Here is a 21,278-nt window from a genome sequence, read left to right as displayed (position 1 = left end):
AATCAATAGTACAACTTGTATCAGCCTCTGAACTAATGTGACCTAATTCGTTTGTTCTCACGTTTAGCTTGGGGAGCTTTAAAAAGGAAAATACAAGTGTTCTGCCCCCAGAGATTCTGATGGAATCGGTCAGTGTGGCCTGAGCATTACTACCCTTGATTCTGCAGCTCACAAAGCTGCACAGCTCACAAAGCACTAACCTAGTTAACTTCTAGGCCTCTGTTCTTCACCCAGAAAATGAGTCATTATTCTTATGAATATATATACATATATATAATACTAGAGTTTGTACAGTTGGATAGTACTATTGAATACTTTTTCACTTAAAAAACAATGAAATTGAATCAATAGCTAAAACAAAGGAGTTCATCTTTCCTTGGAATTACAGTTAGATATTTTCCCGTCATTTCAGCCAGTATCCTGACATTCATGTGGTCATTCCCAAAATCACGTGGATCGTTTCAGACAGAACAGAGTTAGGCAGCAGCTGCTTTTTCTCCTGTTGCTGACTGTGGAGGAATCCTCCCACCGCCTAGTGGTCAAAAGTATGTTTAATATGTTAATGCATAATTAGGCTGCGAATGTGCAAAGAACCTTGATGGAATCTGTGACTCCAACAGAGTTATGGTCTGCATTTCCAGGTCAAGGGCTAGAAATAGGCCGACCCTGGAGTGTGGGAAATACCCCTCCATGCCCATCCATTGACAAAAATACTGGCTTTCAATATGAGTAAAAATTTATTTTTATTAATTTAAGTCTTTGTTGATTTCATAAGAACAATAATGAAAACCAGCAGAAGCAAAACATTGAAGCTTTAAATTTGCTTTAGTGAATTTGAATTTGCTCCAGTGAACTTTATGTGAAATTTGAAACTTAAATTTTAACATGTCATGTTGTCATTTACTTTTATTTATATTGTGCTGTTTGTTTTCAAAGTCCTACCTATAATTTCTAAAGTGTTTCATTTTCTTAATATAAATCCAAAATACCAGAGCTTCTATAATTCAAAATAAACAGACTTTAACATACGAAACTGGTTTGCTTTAAACACCTTTATTTTAAGTGTTATTTGCCATTTAATTGTTGAAATTTGAGAGTGAAGATTATTTAGGATTAGACACATTTTGTAGATTTAAGCATATGAAATTCTTAATACTTTTATTTCCCACCAGTTCAAAACCACTTACAGAGTTCCTGCCTTATGCAAGGCAGTACACTCACTGCCTTGGGATATACAAAAATGAGAGAGCCTGCCCCTGCTTTCCAGAAATTCACAGAAAGAGCCATGTAGGGATTACTGCGCTCCAAGGCAAATTGGTGAGCTTAATACTGAGGTACTGAACAATAGCAGTCCTAGGGAGAAGTTTCATTCTGAGTGGGGATGGTGGAACACTATGAAATCACACTGAATTTGGTCCTGAACATAACATAACCTGGATACACAAGGTTACAAGGGTGACAATGTGACCCAGCCTTTCCACTCCCAGGTATTAACCCAAGGGAAATGAAAACATGTCCACATAAAACTAGTCCATGAATATTCGTAGTAGCAGTGTTCATAATAGCAGGAAAGTGGAAACAACCCAAATGTCCATCAACTGATGAATAGATAAATAAAATGTGATATATCCATATAATTGGTGATTAGTTGGCAATAAAAAGGAATGAAGTACTGATCCATGCCACAACATGGATGAACCTTGAAAACCTCATGCTAAGTGAAAAAGACCACATATTGTATGATTCCATTTAAATGAAATGTCCAGAGTGGGCGAATCTATAGAGATGGAAAGTAAATTAGCAGTAGATTAGTCTTTGGGGGAAGATGAGGAATGAGCACTAACGGGTACGGGTTTTCTTTTTGGGTGACAAAAATGTTTTAAAATTGTGGTGATGGCTGCACAACTCTGAATGTACTTGACACCATTGAACTGTGTAGTTTAAATGGGTGAATTGTATGTGAATTAAATCTCAGAAAAATTTTATTAAAAAAAAAAAGATTTGAAGGGAATATTAGGTAGAAACCATAGCAGAGAGCCACCGAGTGCAAAACCTTGTTCAAGGAACACACTTGACCTGTGTGGTGGGGGCTTAGTCAAGCAACAGTGAACAATGGCTCATGGAGTGGGAGCCTCCAGAGGAGCACGGCCCAGCCAACACCTCGACTTTAGCTCAGTGATACTCATTTCAGACTTCCAGCCTCCAAAATGGTCAGAGAATAAATGGGTGTTGTATTCAGCCCCCAAGTTTGTGGTAATTTGTTACAGCAGACATAGAAAACTGATACAGGTCTTGAATTAACCCCTGAAGAGCCACACCTATTTGAGAGATATTTGCCTCACAGTTTCACCTATTACACAGTTTTTAGTCAGAGTTTAAACTAACAGCGAGGCCACCGTACATCAATCGACCTCAGTCCCTTCATCTGAGACCTTTCTGAGGAAATGTAGGCTTGGAATAGGCCACAGTCATACAGAATCACAGACATTGAGGACTGGGTGGACATTTCGATATAAAGAGTAAATATCCGAACGGACTGTCTGCCATACTTTGCCCCTCAGCCTGCTTTCCTCTATACGATCTCCCTTGGCAATCCCCTGGATTCAAAGTTGAGCTGCAGGGGTTGCTTCCAGATAACATACACGTCATTCTGCGTACGATTCCATCCTTTCCATCGTGTCCCCAGTGTGTGTTTCCTACAGTCTGCTCTACATCTTCACCTGTGTATTCTGGCAGCAACACAAACATGGCGTCTCCACATGAGAACTCACATTTTACTTCCCATAAGTGTTCACCTCACCGTGTGGGCAGACGTGTGGTGGCCTCGCTATTGGCTTAAATTCCAATGAAAAACTGTATAATAGATAAACATGTGAGACAAAATAGCTCTCAAGTATGTGTGGCTCTTTGGGGATTAATTTGACTGAGGTCTGTATTACCTGTAATGGCATCCTAATCCAGCCACTCGCCTTCAAACAAGCCTGGAGGTAATGTCTGCTGTGTACCTGCTCTTTAATCCTCACAATTAGTTGCCAACTCCTCTTGGTTCTGACCCATTTTTTCCAGGCCGGCACAGCCTCTCAGCATTCTGGTCTTCCAAATATAGTCTCTTCCTGCTCCAACCCATTCCAAGCACACTGTTCAAAGAACTGGTTGGGTCACACCCCTGCTCAAAAACCAAAAACCTCTGGGGCGCCTGGGTGGCACAGCAGTTAAGCGTCTGCCTTCGGCTCAGGGCGTGATCCCGGCGTTATGGGATCGAGTCCCACATCAGGCTCCTCTGCTATGAGCCTGCTTCTTCCTCTCCCACTCCCCCTGCTTGTGTTCCCTCTCTCGCTGGCTGTCTCTATCTCTGTCGAATAGATAAATAAAATCTTTAAAAAAAAAAAAATAACCAAAAACCTCATTTGTCACCTTTGGACTTTGCCAGGGCACTAATTCATTCTAAAAATAAATATTCCATCTGTCCCATTTAAGTTCTTTATAGAAGAATCACAGATGACAAAGAGGTTTGATGGGACCCGAAAATCCCTATTTTGCAACCCCTAATGAAATAATGGATCCAAACAACAATCATCAATGGTTGCCAAAACCGTTATGCAGAAGATGGAGAGGAAACCTGATAGTACATGGCACCCCCAGAGCCCACCGATCAATCTTCAGATCACCGAAAGTGGAACAGCCAAACACAGCCCTCCTGACGTAATACCAAAGGAGGTATACAGCATCACCGATGCAGCATTCTTGGGGAAAAAATTTGAACCAGAATCAAATCAAGCTTCTAGTTCTAAAAAACTCAACAGCTTAAGGAAACGTAGTGAACTGTTACCTTTGCAGTTGACCTCCCGGATCTCCCTCACCTTCCGTCCCTCCTCAGAGAACCACTATGGGATTTAATATTTCTTATTCCTTTCTTTCCCTCTATTGTTTGACCATATTTGTTTGCATTTCTAAACAAAATTATTTCATTTATCATTCTCTGGAACTTTATGTAAAGAGAACCTTTCTGTCTATATTTTCTGTAACCTGCTTTGTTTGCTTAACATTATGTTCCTAGGAGATGTATCATGTTACTATATTTAGCTTGTCATTCATTCATTTTTACTGCTATACGGTATTACAATGTGTGGAAAAAATACAATTTATTTATCCATTCTTCTTGTGATGGACATTGTTTTTTGTTCTTTTGGCTGTTATAAACAGAGTTTCTATGAACATTCTTGTAGGCATGCTAGTGGGAATGGAATTGATGGCTTTGAGGTATGTACACCTTCAACTTAACCAGATCAAACCAAATTGTTTCCCAAAATGATTGTATATCACTTATCTTTTTATGGATACCATATTTCTCCAACGAGCTGGTTAGTTATTTAAGACAGGGAAAGATCTTATATTTTTTGGCCTAGAAAGAGTGAACACTTAATAAATATGTATTAATTGATTGATTCACTAATTGATATAAAAATTTGAGAGATTTCCCTCCCTATGTTTATAATAAGGAGATAAGCCAGGAAAATTAGGCAAATGTATGAACGTTTCTGAAGTTAAAAAAAAAATTCAAGCTTTCCTAAAACGTAGTGAAAAATTAAGGGAAAGATGAGAATAGAAGGTAAATATCATCAGTAGTCCCTAGAAGATTTTAGACAGTTACCAAAAAATTGAATATCCAAAAGCCTTTTTTAGAAGGGCTCTAACATGTGCTTCGTTCCTTTTTCACTACAACATTCTTCCACGTCTTCAAAGTCTCCAGTATTTCAGATGCACTAGGTCGCTTCATGGGATCATGTGACAGTAATCTCTCCAGAAGAATTTTCTGTAATGATAATGAGTCAATACTTAGAAATAGAACATTGAAATAAATAAAATTCTGATTATTTTCAAGTGCTTACTTCTCTGGCATCAAACACATCTGAGAACTTGCCAGCCCTTAGCTCTTTAAAAATCTGAAAAGAAAACATACATATATAATCATTAGGGAACTATTCACTTGGGAGGAAAACCAAACTTGCTTCTTAGCCAAGAAGCACGCAGGACACCCCTTCTCCACCTTGCCCAATCCTTAACATCATGACATGTTGAAGTGTTAAGATTATCATATGCATCATCTCCCTTCAACCTTTTTGGAATCTTATGGGATAGGTTATTTTCATTACCCCACTGTACAGAGAAGTCTGTTGGCTCCAGGCCAGTTCCTTGTACTGATCTTCAGACCAAGCTGTCCAGCTGCCTAATGCCTTTAGCAGCTCCCTACTGTCTCCACATGAAAGTCCACCATCTTGCCTTCATCTAGGTCTGACATGTCTTTCCATTGCCACCAACCATCACTTCCTTGTCACTATATACTCCAATACAAATGCCACTGCCTGCTAATCCCGCACTCTGCACACTGTTGTCTGAAGGCTGGAATTGTCTTCTTTCTATTTTGGACCATTAGCAGCGAACCAATCCTTCAAAGCCCAGCTTAAATACCCCCCTGAAACTGAAATCCCTATAGCTAGCAAGATCTCTGTCCTAGCCATTTCCACAAAACTTCATGTCTTCCCCCAAGACATGCATAGCATTCTCTTATTTTCTATCCTAGAACATAAGCTCCTTGAGAACAAGGCTTATTCATTTTTATAACCCGGTAGCACTTAGCACAGTGTCGTATGCAAAGCAGGCAATCAGTAGAAGTTTACTGACCGACTCAGATAAGAAACAGCTGTAGTTTTATGAGGTGTACACACCTCTGAAAGACCAAAGGTTTTGGTCTTCAACAAAAAGCTTTGGTTGCCCAAACATGGAAAAGATAAAATCTGTATTTCCTTTTCAGTCAACACGAATGTATTCAAGCTGATCCTCACATGAAGGTAATCACTTTAGCAGCACTTTGGAGATGACTGCTAATATTTTTTGTTGCTTAATTCTTTTTGTGAGATTATTTACCTCCACTGTTTCCGAAAGAGTGGGACATATGTAAAGAAGTTCTGCAAGAATTAACCCCAAGGCAAAGATATCCACTTCTTTTCCATATTCTCGTGAAGAAATCTGAGGAGACCAAGATGTTTACATTCGTTACTCACCCAATATAAACCATCCGTGACTTCTGAAGCCAAAAAAGTTATTTGACCAAAATATCTTATATCATGTAACAAAGCATGTTTGTTAGCAATATCTGTGGAGTCTGACTGCCCTGGTTCAAATCTGTCACAAAGTAGCCGCATCAACCACGCAAATTAACCAACAAGGGTTGAATAATCTCCACCATAAAATGGGGATACCAAAAGTTTCAACCTCAGAGTTTGACTATGGTGTTAAATGAGATGCAGCAGGTAAAATAGTTCTAAGTGACTTGCATGCAAATGTTCACAGAAGATGTATTCCCAATATTCTGCTGGAAGCAATCCGCATGCCCACCCGCAGGAGAATGCATAAGCACATTGTGGTCTATTTAGGCAATGGAATAGTACTCGGTAATGAAAAGGAATAATCTGTTGGTATAAGCAACGACTAGAAGTCCTCCAATAGACATTACTTTGAGTGAAATAATCAAATACAAAAAAGTACATAAAGTAAGATTCCATTCATATGAAGCTCAAGACAGGGAAAACTAATCTGTGGTGATAGACATCAGAGCACTGATTGCCTCTGGGAAGAAGGGATGGACTGGAAAGGGCCTGAAGGAATTTTCACAGGTGAGAACAATGTTCTACATTTTCATAAGCTTATGGGTTTCACAGGAATATGTCTTTGTCAAAAATGTACATTTAAGATATGAACATTTTATGGTGTATAAATCACCCCCAATAAAATGATTTTCAATTTAAAAATTACTAAGAAAATGAAAAACACAATGACAAATGAATTAAAAATATATTTTTAGGGTGCCAATACAGGGTGCAGGAGATATTTAATAAAGTGGGAGTTAAAGGGGAGCCATTAGCCACCTATTTTCTTCCAATTTCACACTCCACAAAACTCTTAAATTATGTCTTTGTGCTACATGGTCCCCAAAGGGAACAGCTGGATGTCCTCTCCATTCTAGACTCTCAAACATCAGAAAGATGAAAAATAGACAATGAACTACCAACCAAAGAATATAAGCTACTAGAGTAATGAATCTGGATATAAGACAACATTCACAATCAATAGTTGTACAACCAGGCTCATAACAGCAATTTTCACAAGAGCGAAAAGGTAAGGGCAACCCAAGTATCCACTGATGGATGAACAGATAAACCAAATGTGGTCCATCCATACAATGGCATATCACTAAGCCTTAAAAAGGAAGGAAATTCTGACATATGCTACAACAAGGGTGATATCGAGGATATTCTGCTGGGTGAAAGAAGCTAGTCACAAAAGGACAAATACTGGATGATTCTACTTACACAAGGTATCTAGAGTAGACAAACTCATAGAGACAGAAAGTAGGATGGTGGCTGCCAGGGCTGGGGGAGACGGGAATGCGGAGCTATTCGATGGGTGCAGAGTTTCAGTTTTACAAGATGAAAAGAGTTCTGGGGAGGGATGGTGGAAATGATCACACAACAACGTAAATGTACTTGATGCCACTCAACTGTGTGCTTAAAAATGGTTAACACGATAAATTTTATGTTGTGTATTTTGCCACAATTAAAAACAAATGTTTTAAAATCAATAGACTTATTAATAACCAATAAGATACAAGGAGCCCCATTTTAACAGCATAACACTATACATATTGAGGGAAATACTTTAAAAATATAATGTGGTCTTCGTGAAGAAAAAAGTATTTTAAAATTTCACTGAAGAATGTAAAAATGGCCTCAAGGTAGGTGTGCCATTGCTCCTAGCTGTGCCCTGGCCTCCCAGTGAGAGGACAACACTTGCCATCTCGTTCCCTTGGATTGGGCCATGCAATTCGTGCAGGGCCATGATGGTTAGTGATGTATGCCACTCTTGGGCAGAGCCCATACAAGTCATCACAGGGTTCTGCCACTGCAGCCTGCTATGAGGACACCAATGACCCAGATAGGGTGCTTCCTTCAGCCCTGGGTTCTGGAATGAAGGATAAACGTGGAACAAAACCACAGCCAGATTGAAGCCAACACATCACGTGGGTGAGAAACAAATCTTTGGTGTTTTGTATGCCACTAGGAGATTGGGAGTCACCGGTTACCACAGGATTGCCTGGCAAAGGCTGACATGAGAGAGGATTTGAAGAAGTGGGAAAAACCTGTGCATTTCTTGGAGCAGAAGTCTCAGCTGTATAACAATGTCAATTCTCCTCAGTTGACTCCTTAACTTTTTTTTTAATAATAATTTTTTATTATGTTATGTTAGTCACCATACAGTACATCCCTAGTTTTTGATGCAATGTTCCATGATTTATTACTTGCATATAACACCCAGTGCACCATGCAATACGTGCCCTCCTTAATACCCATCACCGGCCTATCCCATTCCCCCACCCTCATCCCCTCCGAAGCCCTCAGTTTGTTTCCCAGAGACCACAGTCCCTCATGGTTCCTTAACTTTAATGCCGTTGCTGTCAAAAATCTCAACACCAGTGATGGACCATGACAAGCTGATGCTATCATTTATTCCAAATGAAATAGTGAACTTAAGAACATTTTAAAAAATGAAGAATAATGTGGGAGGTTCTGCTGTCCAAATACTAAAACCAATATTATAATGCTATAATAACTGAGATAGTATGATATTACAGAGAAAAAGATAAAAATAAGTCATTTGGACAGAACAGCATCCAAAAACAGATCCATGAGTGTGTGGGAATTTCACGTATGATAAAATAGCATTTCTATTAGGTTTTTATTTAAATTCCAGTTAGTTAACATACAGTGTAATATTAGGTGCAGGTGTACAATATAGTAACTCAACCCCTCCATACATCAACCAGGGCTCCTCACAAGCACACTCCTTAATCCCCATCACCTATTTCACCTATCCCCCCACACACCTCCCCTCTGGTGACCATCCGTTTGTTCTCTATAGTTAAGAGTCTGTTTCTTGGTTTGCTTCTCTTTTTTTTTCCCCCTTTGCTCATTTGTTTTGTTCCTTAAATTCCACATATTAGTGAAATCATATGATATTTGTCTTCTCTGACTGACTTATTTCATTTAGCATAATTCTCTCTACGTCTATCCACATCATTGCAAATAGCAAGATTTCATTCTTTTTTATGGCTGAGTAATATTCTAGTGTGTGTGTGTGTGTGTGTGTGTGCGCGCACGCTAGCATGTGTGTTTGTGTGTCTCCTACATCTTCTTTATCCACTCATCAGTCGATGGACACTTGGGCTGTTACCGTAATTTGTAAGATACTGCTGCTATAAACATTGGGATGCATGTATCCGTTTGGATTAGTAGTTTTGTATTCTTTGGGTAAATACCTAGCAGTGCGATTGCTGATTTACAGGGTAGTTCTATTTTTAACTTTGTGAGAAACTTCCATACTGTTTTCCAGAGTTTGCAGTCCCACCAACAGTGCAAGAGGGTTCCCCTTTCTCCACATTCTCACTAACACTTGTGTTGTTGATTTTAGCTATTTAGTTATTTAGCTATTCTGACAGGTGTGAGATAATATCTCACTGTAGTTTTGATTTGCATTTCACTGATGATAAGTGATGTTGTGTGTCTGTTGGCCATGTATGTCTTCTTTGGGAAAATATCTATTCATGTCTTCTGGCTATTTTTTAATTGGATTATTAGTTTTTTAGGTATTGAGTGTTATGAGTTCTTTACATATTTTGGATACTAACCCTTTATGGGATAGGTCATTTGCAAATATCTTCTCCCATTCTGTAGGCTGCCTTTTAGTGTTGTTGATTGTTTCCTTCACTGTGCAGAAGCTTTTTAAATTTTGATGTAGTCCCAATAGTTTATTTTTGCTTTTGCTTCCCTTGCCTCAGGAGATATATATAGAAAGAAGTTGCTATGGCTGATGTCAGAGATTAATGCCTATGTTCTCTTTAAGGATTTTTATGGTTGCAAGTCTCACATTTAGGTCTTTAATCCATTTTGAATTTATTTTGGTGTATGGTGTAAGAAAGTGGTCCAGTTTCATTCTTTTGCGTGTGGCTGTCCGATTTTCCTAACAGCATTTATTGATGAGACTGTTTTTTTCCCATTGGATATTCTTTCTTGCTTTGTCAAAGATTAATGGACCTTATAATTGTGGGTTCATATCTGGGTTTTCTATTCTGTTCCATTGATCTACATGTCTATTTTTGTGCCACTACCATACTGTTTTGACTAAAAATACAATTTTTATTATGGTAAAATATACATAAAATTTACCATTTTAACCATTTCATGTGTGCAATTCAGTGGCATTAAGTACTTTCACAAAGTCATGCAACCATTAGCAGTATCTATTTTTAAAATTTTTCATCATCCCAAACAGACCTGAACCATTAAACAATTTCCCATACTTCCACCCTCAGGCCCTGGCAACTTCTGTTCTACTTTTTTTTTCTATGAATTTTCCTTAATATAGAAGCTTAAATCACAAACCATCTGATACATGGTGATGCGCAACTGCATATCCACATGAGGAAGATCAAGATATATATCCCTTCCTCACATGTATAGACAAAACTAATTCAAGTTAGTCTAAACTAAAGTAAAAACACAAAATCTTTTTGTAATGTTGTGGGAGAAATGGCCTCCAAAATAAAAATGAGAAACCCAGCAGCCATAAAGAAAATACTGATAAACATGACAACTTAAAATCTTCCACAGTACAGCATAAATAAAGAAATTACTAACAATCAAGGAAAACAAATCTGCAATATGGTTAACAGGTACAGAATCAATAACCGAAATATAAAAATATTCCTTATAAATAAACTAGCAATGGATAACCTAATTAAGAAAAATGAGGAAAGGACACAAACAGAGAATCTGCAGAAAAATCCTAAGTAAATATGTGTAAAGATGGCCTACCTAACTAAAAATCTGAAAAATGCAGACTGAACAAGCAAGTGGCCCAAACTGCAGTCTGCTAGCACCCTAATCTGATTGGGAATGGGATGGAGAATGCAGCATTCTCCAGCACTCTGGGAGGAAGGCATAGTAGGATCCCTTTTCTGGGTATGACAATTTCACAGTACTGGCCAAATCTGAAATGCACTTATTCTATTCAATAATTCACTTGAAGGAACCTATCACAGATGATCATGGAAATACTTGTTTTTAGTGTCAAAGATAAGGGGGAAAACATGTAAAAACTTGCTAACAGCCTAAATAAATAACCCGTCAATAAGGAAAGAGTTACATAAATGATGGTATAGGTCAGCATACAATACAGTCGCTAAGATATATGTGAGATCCACATGGACTGATACAGAAGGATTAGGATACACTGTTGAGTGGGAAAAAATTAAGTTGCAAAATAACATTACAGTAACTTTGTAAAAGCATGTCCTTATATCTTTATGCAAAAAGTCTTTATATACATATATATTTGTGTTTATATGTTTGTAACTCACAGAAAATTATCTAAAAGGATAAACAACAGACTCTATAAGAAGAGAAGGAGTAGAAAGGAACGTTAAAGGGAATTTTCCATTTTTATTCTATATGCTTCTGTGTTGTTTTAATTTTATAAGAGGTGTCTATTATCTCTATAGTTAAAAATAACACAAAAGAAGTGAAAAATACATAGAAAGGAAAGGAACCTCACCTGCTCTGGGCTCATATATCGAAGAGTTCCTTTATTACTTGTCCGATTTTCATAATCTTTCAAGGATGTCACAAGTCCAAAGTCTCCAATCTTTATGTGTTTTGTATTTACTAAAAATATGTTACCTGGCTACAGAAAAAAAAAAACCCAATATTTAATTTATAAGTACCAATTCCACAGACTGTTATCACATATCCAAATCATATTTAACAAGGGCTATTTTTCTATCTACCTATAAGGCATTTACCCTTACACAGTGGCCCAAAACAGGATATTTAAGATCACAAGTCTTTAAAGTAAGGACTTCGCTGTCAGCAGAGAAGACTTCAGGCACAGCTGACTTCAAATATCTGATCTGAAGAGCTTAGTGGAAGGTGGATTCACTCTGCACAGTATTAGGGGGTGGAAACAACCAAAAGTCTGGCTTTAATATACCCTAATATACTAATAGTCTGGTCCAAAGAATGGGAATTTGAGAGTCCTCATCTCAGGGAGTATTCAAGGTGGGGCTGGACGTCAACTTGGTAGAAATACTGCAGATATGAGTCCAGGGTCTGCTGGGGATTGAAGGAGAAGCCCTTCAGATCTCTAAGTCTGAGATTCTCAGAATGAGTCTCTTCTCAGTAATGCTCTTAAGATATCCTGTGCAGAATTTCTCCTGGGGATTTCCTTGATGTCAATTTCTCCAGAACCCCTCTGTCCTTGAAGGCAGGCCACATTAACTAGAAGCCGATAACTAGCACTTAAGTATTTCTGTCCATGTACGTAATTCTCTAAGCAGATTGAAAGGGGGGGGGGTACAAAATGGGAGTGTTATCCTATTCCACAATTTTGTAGAAGGTATTGACCAACATTCTAAAGACCATGAAAACAGGAAGGTTGTTGATAAGGAGATTAATAGTTTGCTATTCCTGGGGCACCTGGCTGGCTCACTTGGTGGAGTGTGCGAATCTTGATCTCAGGATGGTGAGTTCAAGCTCCACGTTGGGTGTAGACATCGTTTAAAATAAAATATTTAAAAATATATATTTTGTCATTCTTGAAAAGACAACTTTGAATACAATGTTGGGCTTTACCATGCAAACTCTAGAAGGTAAGTAATACTCACGAGAGGGCCTAGCAAAGGAGCTGACAGGAAAGAGACCAAAAAGCCAAGAAGGCTAAAAGAGGAGCTTGCAAGAAGCCAGCCTAAAAAGGCTCATGCAGAAATTAGCAGTTAGATTAGAGCCATTAACAATTAGATTGGAATCTACCGCCAATAATAAAGATGGAAAGCTGCAGATGCGAGTGTGGTGGGTGTAGGGAGAAAACCTACTAACACAGTATTCGAGTTACCCGGTAGGAATATGTTGGGTTTGCAAGTGCACACAGGTCCCACACACAGGTCTATAACTGACTCTGAGAAACACTGAGGTTGCATTTATGATGCTTCTACATATATAAGCTGCATGAAACTGTCTAGTAGAAATGCCAGATTGCTTGTTTATAGTTCATTAAAAAGAAAAATAAAAATAAGGTCACATTTTGTCTAATCAGTTATGCTATGATAGGCAAAAAAAAAAAAAAAAAGTGCAAACTTTATACAGGAGGTACAGGAAAAAGGGCTGAATCGTCAGGCCAAGGCTGACCAAAGAGCCTGGGTCTACAGAGGGAAAGAACCTCCAGAAGCTTCTACTCTAGAAACCTCTATGTCCCTCACCAGTATCTTCATCCAGTTTTTTTTCCTCCATTTTGCTGTAATATTTTTTTTATTACTGAGATATAATTTGACATGTAAGTTTCAGATGTAGGATGTAAAGATGTGATGGTCTAATTCTTCAGATTCTGACAGAAAGTGGTAAATGCTGGTAGACTTTATACAATAGGGACTTCCTGGGGTAAAAACCATTCTCTGGCAAAAACCACCTACAGCTGGTATTGTGTGAAGCATCCCAGAGAAAGGTGCACGCCTTCGGCTGGCATCTTCTCTCAGGTGGGATAAAGCTGCAACTGTAGCAGTAAAGCGAGAAATTGTTAGGAGGCAAGAAGGCTCAGGAGTATCAAAGTCTGATGTTTGAGCAGCTGCAGACATGGTGCAAACACTGTCTGTAAACAGACCCAAGAAAAGAACACCCCGTGGCACAGGGCATAGGCAGCGTGGGAGACACCGGGTGCTAGGGAAAGGAACAGCCAGGCAGCACCTGTCGGTTTCATGAATTCATCCAGAGGAGGGCCTGGGAGTTAAAACCCAAATGTCTGCATTTATTTGCAGATTACTTTAAAAGTAATTGTGCTTAATTTTTTATTGAACCAAATATATGAATTATTCCAAAGTGAAGGCATAGCCATTCTAAATATATTCTTTTGAACATAGTTTTTATAACATTCCAACTTTAAAATACACGTTTAAGATATTGTTAAAGAAAGACGGAACCAGGGGCGCCTGGGTAGCTTAGTCAGTTAAGCGTCTGCCTTCAGCTCAGGTCATGATCCCAGGAGCTCAGTCTCCCTGCTCAGTGGGAAATCGGCTTTTCCCTCTCCCACTCTCTCTGCCCCTCCCCTCTGCTTGTGCTTTCTCTCATGCTCTCTCTCAAATAAATAAATAAAATCGAGAAAGAAAAGAAAAAAAAAGGAAAGGAAAGGAAAGGAAAGGAAAGGAAAGGAAAGGAAAAGAGGAGAGAAGAGAAGAGAAAAAAGAAAAGAAAAGAAAAGGGGCGCCTGGGTGGCACAGCGGTTAAGCGTCTGCCTTCGGCTCAGGGCATGATCCCGGCGTTGTGGATCGAGCCCCACATCAGGCTCTTCTGCTATGAGCCTGCTTCTTCCTCTCCCACTCCCCCTGCTTGTGTTCCCTCTCTCGCTGGCTGTCTCTATCTCTGTCAAATAAATAAATAAAATATTTAAAAAAAAAAAAAGAAAAGAAAAGAAAGAAGAAAAGAAAAGAAAAGAAAAGAAAAGAAAAGAAAAGAAAAGAAAAGAAAAGAAAAGAAAAAAGATGGAACTGGGTGGATTTCCAACACAAGGGACTTAAGCCTCCAGCTCCTGGGGGCAGACCAAAGACACACTATCTTTTATTGGCCAATTATTCCTATCTAGGCCCAACAACTCTATATACAGGTGCTTCTTTTTCTCAAGAAACACTTTTGCTTCATTCCTCATTCCTGGCTATTGTAGATGGGCAGGGTAAGCCGACAGCCATGATCCCTATAGACGAGGTGCTTCTGCTGGATCCAGAGTGATCAGGAAAGGCTACGTAAAGAAATTGAGACCAAAGAAACAAGCAGACGAGTGTTCCGTGCAAGAAGCACATGAACAAAGGCTCCATGCTAGGATTCTGCATGGCTAGTTTGTGATGGGAGTGGGCAGATTACAGGGAAGAAAGACTGGAAGACATCGTGAAAACCTCTTCTGTCCCTTCTTTCATTTTGATGAGAAAGTAAAATGGGAAAACAGCTCATCTAGACCATGAAAGAAGTTAAGAAGCCAGCAGAAAATAAAAATACAAAGGTATGTTATGTGTTCCAAGATCTGGGTTACTATAGTTTTCCAGTCATGGGGTAGAAATGTCTACTCAAATGCCAAGAAAAGTGTAGACTCTGGACTCAGTAGCTGTGATTGCCCTCAAGAGTAGTGACTGAGAAATTAAGAGAACCATGTCTCCAAAGCCAGTCCCGGGAGTCCCTTCTGCTTCTCAAACAAGCCTGAGTAGTGGCAGAGGCAGGGACAAGCAGCCCATCGGCTGTGCTAGCCACAGTGGAGGTCTGCACACAAACGTTCAGCCTTCTCAAGCTACTGGTGTTAGAGACGGGAGTATGACCAGCAGCCAGAGGGCGCCGGAAGTGAATGAGCTCCTGCCTATAGGGCTCCTTCTGATTGTCTCGATAAACTCATTTGTCCTGGAGACCTTCTGAGTGGTGCTATGGAATGGTATTTGGAGCAAGTTCTAGATCAATTCTAACTTAAAGGATCAGAGAAATTATTTCCTCAGGACTGTCAATCAATTCTAAAACTAGAGAAGATAAAATTTTAAATTACTAAATCATATTTATCAAATCCAAATAGTACATTTTCCATGTACCTTAAGGTCTCTGTGAATTAGCTGTTGGTTGTGTATATACTCCACGCCTGCTGCTATTTGTTCGTATAACTCCAGAGACAAGGGTTTGTCTGGTTTCTTGCCTCTTCTGTTGTCAATCCATGCCTCCAATGTCCCTTTATCACAGAATTCCATTTGGATGAGAAGGCACTTAATCTTTGGTCTGGATATAAAATTTGCAGGATGTTACAAGGAGCAATAAAAAAAAATTTATAAAAAAAATAATCTTTCTTTTTAAAATTATACTTTATCTCTGCAAGAATCCCAAAACATGTCTCAAAACAGAAATCTAAATATAATAAATAAACATGCATCGAAATACAATAAATCATTTTTTATTTAAATCATAAGTTCCCAAATGTCCAGAGCTTTATTTGTTAACTTCTTTATAAAGTATGAGCCTGCCTGTTCTTTTTTTTTTTAATTTTATTATATTATGTTAATCACCATACAGTACATCCTCAGATTCCGATGTAAAGTTTGATGCTTCATTAGTTGCGTATAACACCCAGTGCACCATGCAATACGTGCCCTCCTTACTACCCATCACCAGTCTATCCCATTCCCCCACCCCCTCCACTCTGAAGTCTTCAGTTTGTTTCTCATAGTCCATAGTCTCTCATGTTGAGCCTGCCTGTTCTTTAATGGTAAAGGATCCTTGATCACCTTTGCTAATCGGAAAAGGAACATTAATACAATGGAATTAAAGAAAACCAAAGTTCATTACTACATAAAATAATTCTGGAACGTTTTAATTAACTATTGACCTACTGAGCATCTGTTTTGTTGAAAGCACAGAACAGGCACCTAGAGATAAAACGTGTTAGATACCATCCTTGCTGTCATGTGGGCTACGGTTTAATGAAAGAGAAATATAGGCAAAACAAATAAAAAACAATAATGTAAGGATAGGTTCTCAAAGAGAAGTGCCAATAAATTGTTATGACATACCTGTGAGGACTGATTTTGCTAACCATGCTTTTTATGTTGCTTTCTAAACTAGGTTGGCCTCAGTATTAATTTATATTCTTTGAACTTATGTCGGCTAGAAAATAGGAAGAGAAAGCCAAGAATTTGCTGAAAGCTGAAAAAGTCCTGTCTGTATGCTGATGGTCAGTAACTCCTGAAACTAATTAAAGCTCTCAATTACACCGTGTGGAGCTGGGGCTGGAGTCGGGAGTTGATGAATGAACAGGCCTCCAATGTCCTCAGGATTTCCGTGAGGACGGTCCCCAAGAAACACTGGCTGGCTTTCAGAGGGAGATGCCAGGTCTGTAGAACTATCCAGTCCTTTGTCAGGGGCTTGAGACAAAACATGAGTGATACCAGGTGGGGTACCCACATCACAGCTCGTAGCCTTCAATTATTTTCACTGCCCACCGTTCCACCATAAGTGGTGTGGTTGTATTCAGGAGAGACTCCTTGGGGCGCCTGGCTGGCTCAGCCAGTACAGCATGTGACTCCTAATCTCAGGGTCGTGAGTTCAAGCCCCAGGGTGGGCATGGAGCCTACTTAAAATTAAAAAATTCAAAAATTTTGAAAAGAGAGAGTCCCTCTTGACCTCACCCCATCAACAGGGGGCCTCTGAGAAAGACAGAAAAGTGCTGGCCACTGCTTCCAGCTATAGTGTCTATAACACAATCAGACTTTCTTCACCAAGCTGCATTTACAGCCTGGCCTGAGGCTGTGGCATGTGAGCCAGCCTACACATGGAATAATGGCGACAAAAAGCCTAACCCTGAGATTCTGAAAATACTGGAGGACAATTAAAAAAAAAAAAAATTAAGCAAGTTTGGAGCAAGGAATAGGAGCCACAAAAAGATTGCTCATTGTTTCCTTACCTGGTGACTGGAGACCTAACAGTGTCACAGTGTTTGTGGTGGTGACAGTAACTGTCACGATGCATGGCCTTAGCTGGTGGCCCACACCTGGTAAGTAACAGTTTCCTCCCTCCTACTAGGGCTACGAGAATTTTTTTTAGTTACCTTGAAGGATTGATGCTGTCCTCGGGATTGTAATCCTCCCCAGCCCAGCAGCTACAGTAGTGAACAATATTTGGGTGACGAAGCGCTGCCAAAGCTTTTACTTCACGCTCTACCTTCTTGCTTTAAAGGAACAGGGAACATAGAAGTGTCATTAAACATCCCCATAAAAACTACAAGTCCAGTAACAGAAGACAGCTCTACAGGCTCCCGTACTCAACGGTCGCCATCGTTCCCACACCCTGACTGAAATGGAAGCCAGGAGCACGCAAAAGGAAACACCGAACACCACAGAAAAAAAAACATAGCTGTTCTCGCTCTCAATATAAGAGAAAAAGCAGTGACTTCATTAATTCCAGATATCAGGCAATTTAAAAGTCATTCGTGGTGGTCTCTGAAATACCAGTCACGCGAGTTTTGGTAGCTAAGTCACACATATTTTGTTTAGACTTGTGTTAAAATCACTTTGGATTTCACAAGCAAACCTTTTTTGGGCAGCGAGGGTAATTCAGGCAACTTGAAGAACATAAATCAGAATTTTCAATGTGTAGCAAAAGTACACAAAGGAGATCATCGACACAGAGAAAGTGAGACTGCACAGCACATGTGGGAGATTTACAGGGATGTGGAGTCAAGAGCGAAGATAATTCTATGCTACGAGGAATAAATTTGAGATTTCAAGGGTGAGAAAGGGTAAGCAAACATTTTATAATTCCATTTTTTAATCCGAAAAGTCATATACCTATAGGACATAAAATTTATAAGAATAAAGGAAGAAAAAGTATCAATAGTCCTAATACAATCAGTTATTATTTTGGGTTGTTTCATATTGTCTTTCTTCTATACATTTTTAGATACTTGTAATTACAGTATATAATTTTTATCTTATTTCTCCACATAACAGGTTATCTTTATCATTTTCCTTGCTACACAATCTATATAACCATCATGTATAAACTTTCTCATGTAAGATTTCAAAAGTACAAAAGATTAGTGGGCCACTACCTAGCCATCACCAGATGAAACAGTTATTAATTCCTGGCCAATCTTGTTTCATCTATGCTCTTACCCACTTCCCCATCTCCCCTGGATTATTCTGAAGCAAATTCCAGCATCATACCATTTCATGTGTAAATATTTTAGTACATAAGCCTCATTTTTTTAATGACTGCAAAATAGCCATTGAGCAGGGAGAGAACAAAACATATTTAATCACTTCTTCATTGCTGGACATTTGGTTTGTTCTAATTTTTCACTGTTATAAATGACACTGTGATTTACATCTTCTATATAACTTTTTCCATCACTTGGATAATATCCTTAGAATAGGTTCCCAGACAGGCAACCCATGGGTCATGGTGTATAAATATTCCAAGTATATTCTTAATTGTGTTATGCCAATTTATGAAGCCAATAAAAACGTCCAAGATACTATACCCTTATCATCCTTATTACCATTAAAAAAATGCTATTGAATGGAAGGAATAATGCTCCATTCCTGTCAAGCAAAACAATGTGGAAAGAGGAGAACCTGAGTGGCTCAGTCAGTTGAGCATCTGACTCTTGGTTTCAGCTTAAGTCCTGGGATCAAGCCCTGTGTCAGGCTCCATGCTCAGCATGGAGTCTGCTTAAGATTCTCTCTCCCTCTGCGCCTACCCCTGCATGTTCTCTCTTTCTCTCTCTCTCTCTCAAATAAATAAATAAATCTTAAAAAAAAAAAACCCACACACAAAACAATGTGGAAAGAGAAAGCCTTGTTTTGATGCCAGGTGGATACAAAGGTATTTCAATTGCAAGGCATTGTCCATGGGACAGGAAGTAGGTTTGTCTGGCTGAGATGAGGAGTGGCTAGGACTCCACTTCTCCTTTTTTCACGTCATTTTCCTTAGCCCATGTCCCTTTCCCATCTCTTCCTAGACCTTGAGAGATAGGTCTGCAAGTTACACATAGCACAACTGTCAGAAAACAACAAGCAAGACTGGTGAATTAGTGAGCATGTGATTTAATACCTCCTTACCACGTGCTCTCTTTTCTGAAGGAGTTCTGCTATCCAGTAAGTGGGGGGTGGGAGGAAGTAGGTGCAGATAATACATAAAACAAACATGGGGAGCAATGTGTTACGGTGGGAACACAGTGGATTGGCGCTCCAGAAAACAAGTTCTAAATCTCCACCTTGTGAACTCTACCTCTGAAACTAATAATATACTATATGTTAAGTAATTGAATTTAAATAAAATTAAATTAAAAAAATAAATCTCCACCTTGTTACCATCATGGGTAGTGACCAAAGACGGTTATCAATTTTTTTCCTCCCCGTACATGCACCCACTCCTCAAATTAAGAGGTAGAGTGTATTTGCCCTTTCCTCGAGTCTGAGCTGGCCTTAGTGATTTTGTTTAACCAATATAATGTGAAACTTCCAAGTCTAGGTCAAAGTAGGCTTTCCTGTTCCCTTCTGGGATGACTTGCTCTGTGGACAATCCCTCTTGGAACCCAGCCACTAAGTTGTGAGAAGCCCAGGTGACATGAAGTGCCCATGTGGAGGCACTCTGATTAACAATCCCAGCTGAATTTCCAGCCCACAGCCAGCTCGACTGCTAGCCATTTGTAACGGCCATCCCTGGCCAAGCTTTCTGATGACTTCTTTTTTTTTAAAGATTTTATTTATTTATTTATTTATTTATTTATTTATTTGTGAAAGAGAGAGAGGGAGAGAGAGCACGAGTCAGGGGAGGGGCAGAGGGAGAAGCAGACTCCCCGCTGGAGCAGAGAGCCCCATGTGGGGCTGATCCCATGACCCTGAGATCATGACCTGAGCCAAAGTCAGATGCTCAATTGACTGAGCCATCCAGGTGCAACCCCCCCCCCAAGTTTCTGATGACTTCCGACTACAAATGCATGACAGATCCCACGTAAGGACGGTCCAGATGAGCACCACCAACTCCCAGGACAGTGACAGATAATAACACCTTGTTCTTTTTCAGCCACTACATTTTGGAGTGGCATATTACGCAATAATAGACAAACGGGACCGTTCCCAGCTAGCTTTTACCTTTGACAAATCCGTTCGCCTCTTTGGGTCTCACCCTCCTAATCCGTAAAACAAGGAGAGGAGACCAGAACATCTCAAAGGTCACTGTAAGTCAGATGATTCTATAACTTCAGTTTTCATCAAGACGGGACCAAAAGAATGATCAATGGTCTATCCATTTATTTTACGGAAATAACCACAGTAAAGTGAGGTCATGTCAGAGGAAGCCAAGCTCCCGATGAGAGAGTGACATTTTTAAGGAAGACTAGAAAAAAGTAAAGAATATGCTAATGAAGGAGAGACACAAAAAAAGCATCATGCAGGTTCACAAAGCCTCTCATTCGAAGAGACAAACATGTACTACTTACTCCTTATCATATTTAACACGTTTAATAACATAAGTCTTCCCATCAATTTTGTGCTTTGCTTTGAAAACCTGACCGTATCCGCCTGAGCCAATCGGTGTTATTTCTGTAAAATCACTAGCAAACCTGAAAAGAGAAATGCCACTGTTATTCTGAGTTCA

General features: G+C 39.3%; 1 protein-coding gene across 2 annotated transcripts in view; it reads right to left on the bottom strand.

Annotated features, from left to right (window-relative positions):
* Positions 1-1,034: 1,034 nt before the first annotated feature.
* The window catches only part of EIF2AK2 (eukaryotic translation initiation factor 2 alpha kinase 2), a 35,106-nt gene continuing 14,862 nt past the window's right edge, over positions 1,035-21,278 (bottom strand). For both annotated transcript variants that reach the window (XM_019794766.2, XM_019794765.2), the window contains exons 10-16: positions 21,121-21,243; positions 17,725-17,844; positions 15,722-15,902; positions 11,668-11,796; positions 5,926-6,027; positions 4,890-4,943; positions 1,035-4,813 (exon numbers count right to left, since the gene is read on the bottom strand). In XM_019794766.2, coding sequence (XP_019650325.1) covers positions 4,691-4,813; positions 4,890-4,943; positions 5,926-6,027; positions 11,668-11,796; positions 15,722-15,902; positions 17,725-17,844; positions 21,121-21,243 — 832 coding nt within the window. In that variant the 3' untranslated portion in view covers positions 1,035-4,690. The remainder of the gene's footprint in view (positions 4,814-4,889; positions 4,944-5,925; positions 6,028-11,667; positions 11,797-15,721; positions 15,903-17,724; positions 17,845-21,120; positions 21,244-21,278) is intronic.

The sequence above is a fragment of the Ailuropoda melanoleuca genome, chromosome 4 (genome assembly GCF_002007445.2).
Source record: "Ailuropoda melanoleuca isolate Jingjing chromosome 4, ASM200744v2, whole genome shotgun sequence".
Lineage (NCBI taxonomy): Eukaryota > Metazoa > Chordata > Mammalia > Carnivora > Ursidae > Ailuropoda > Ailuropoda melanoleuca.
This window is presented reverse-complemented; position numbering and strand designations above follow the sequence as displayed.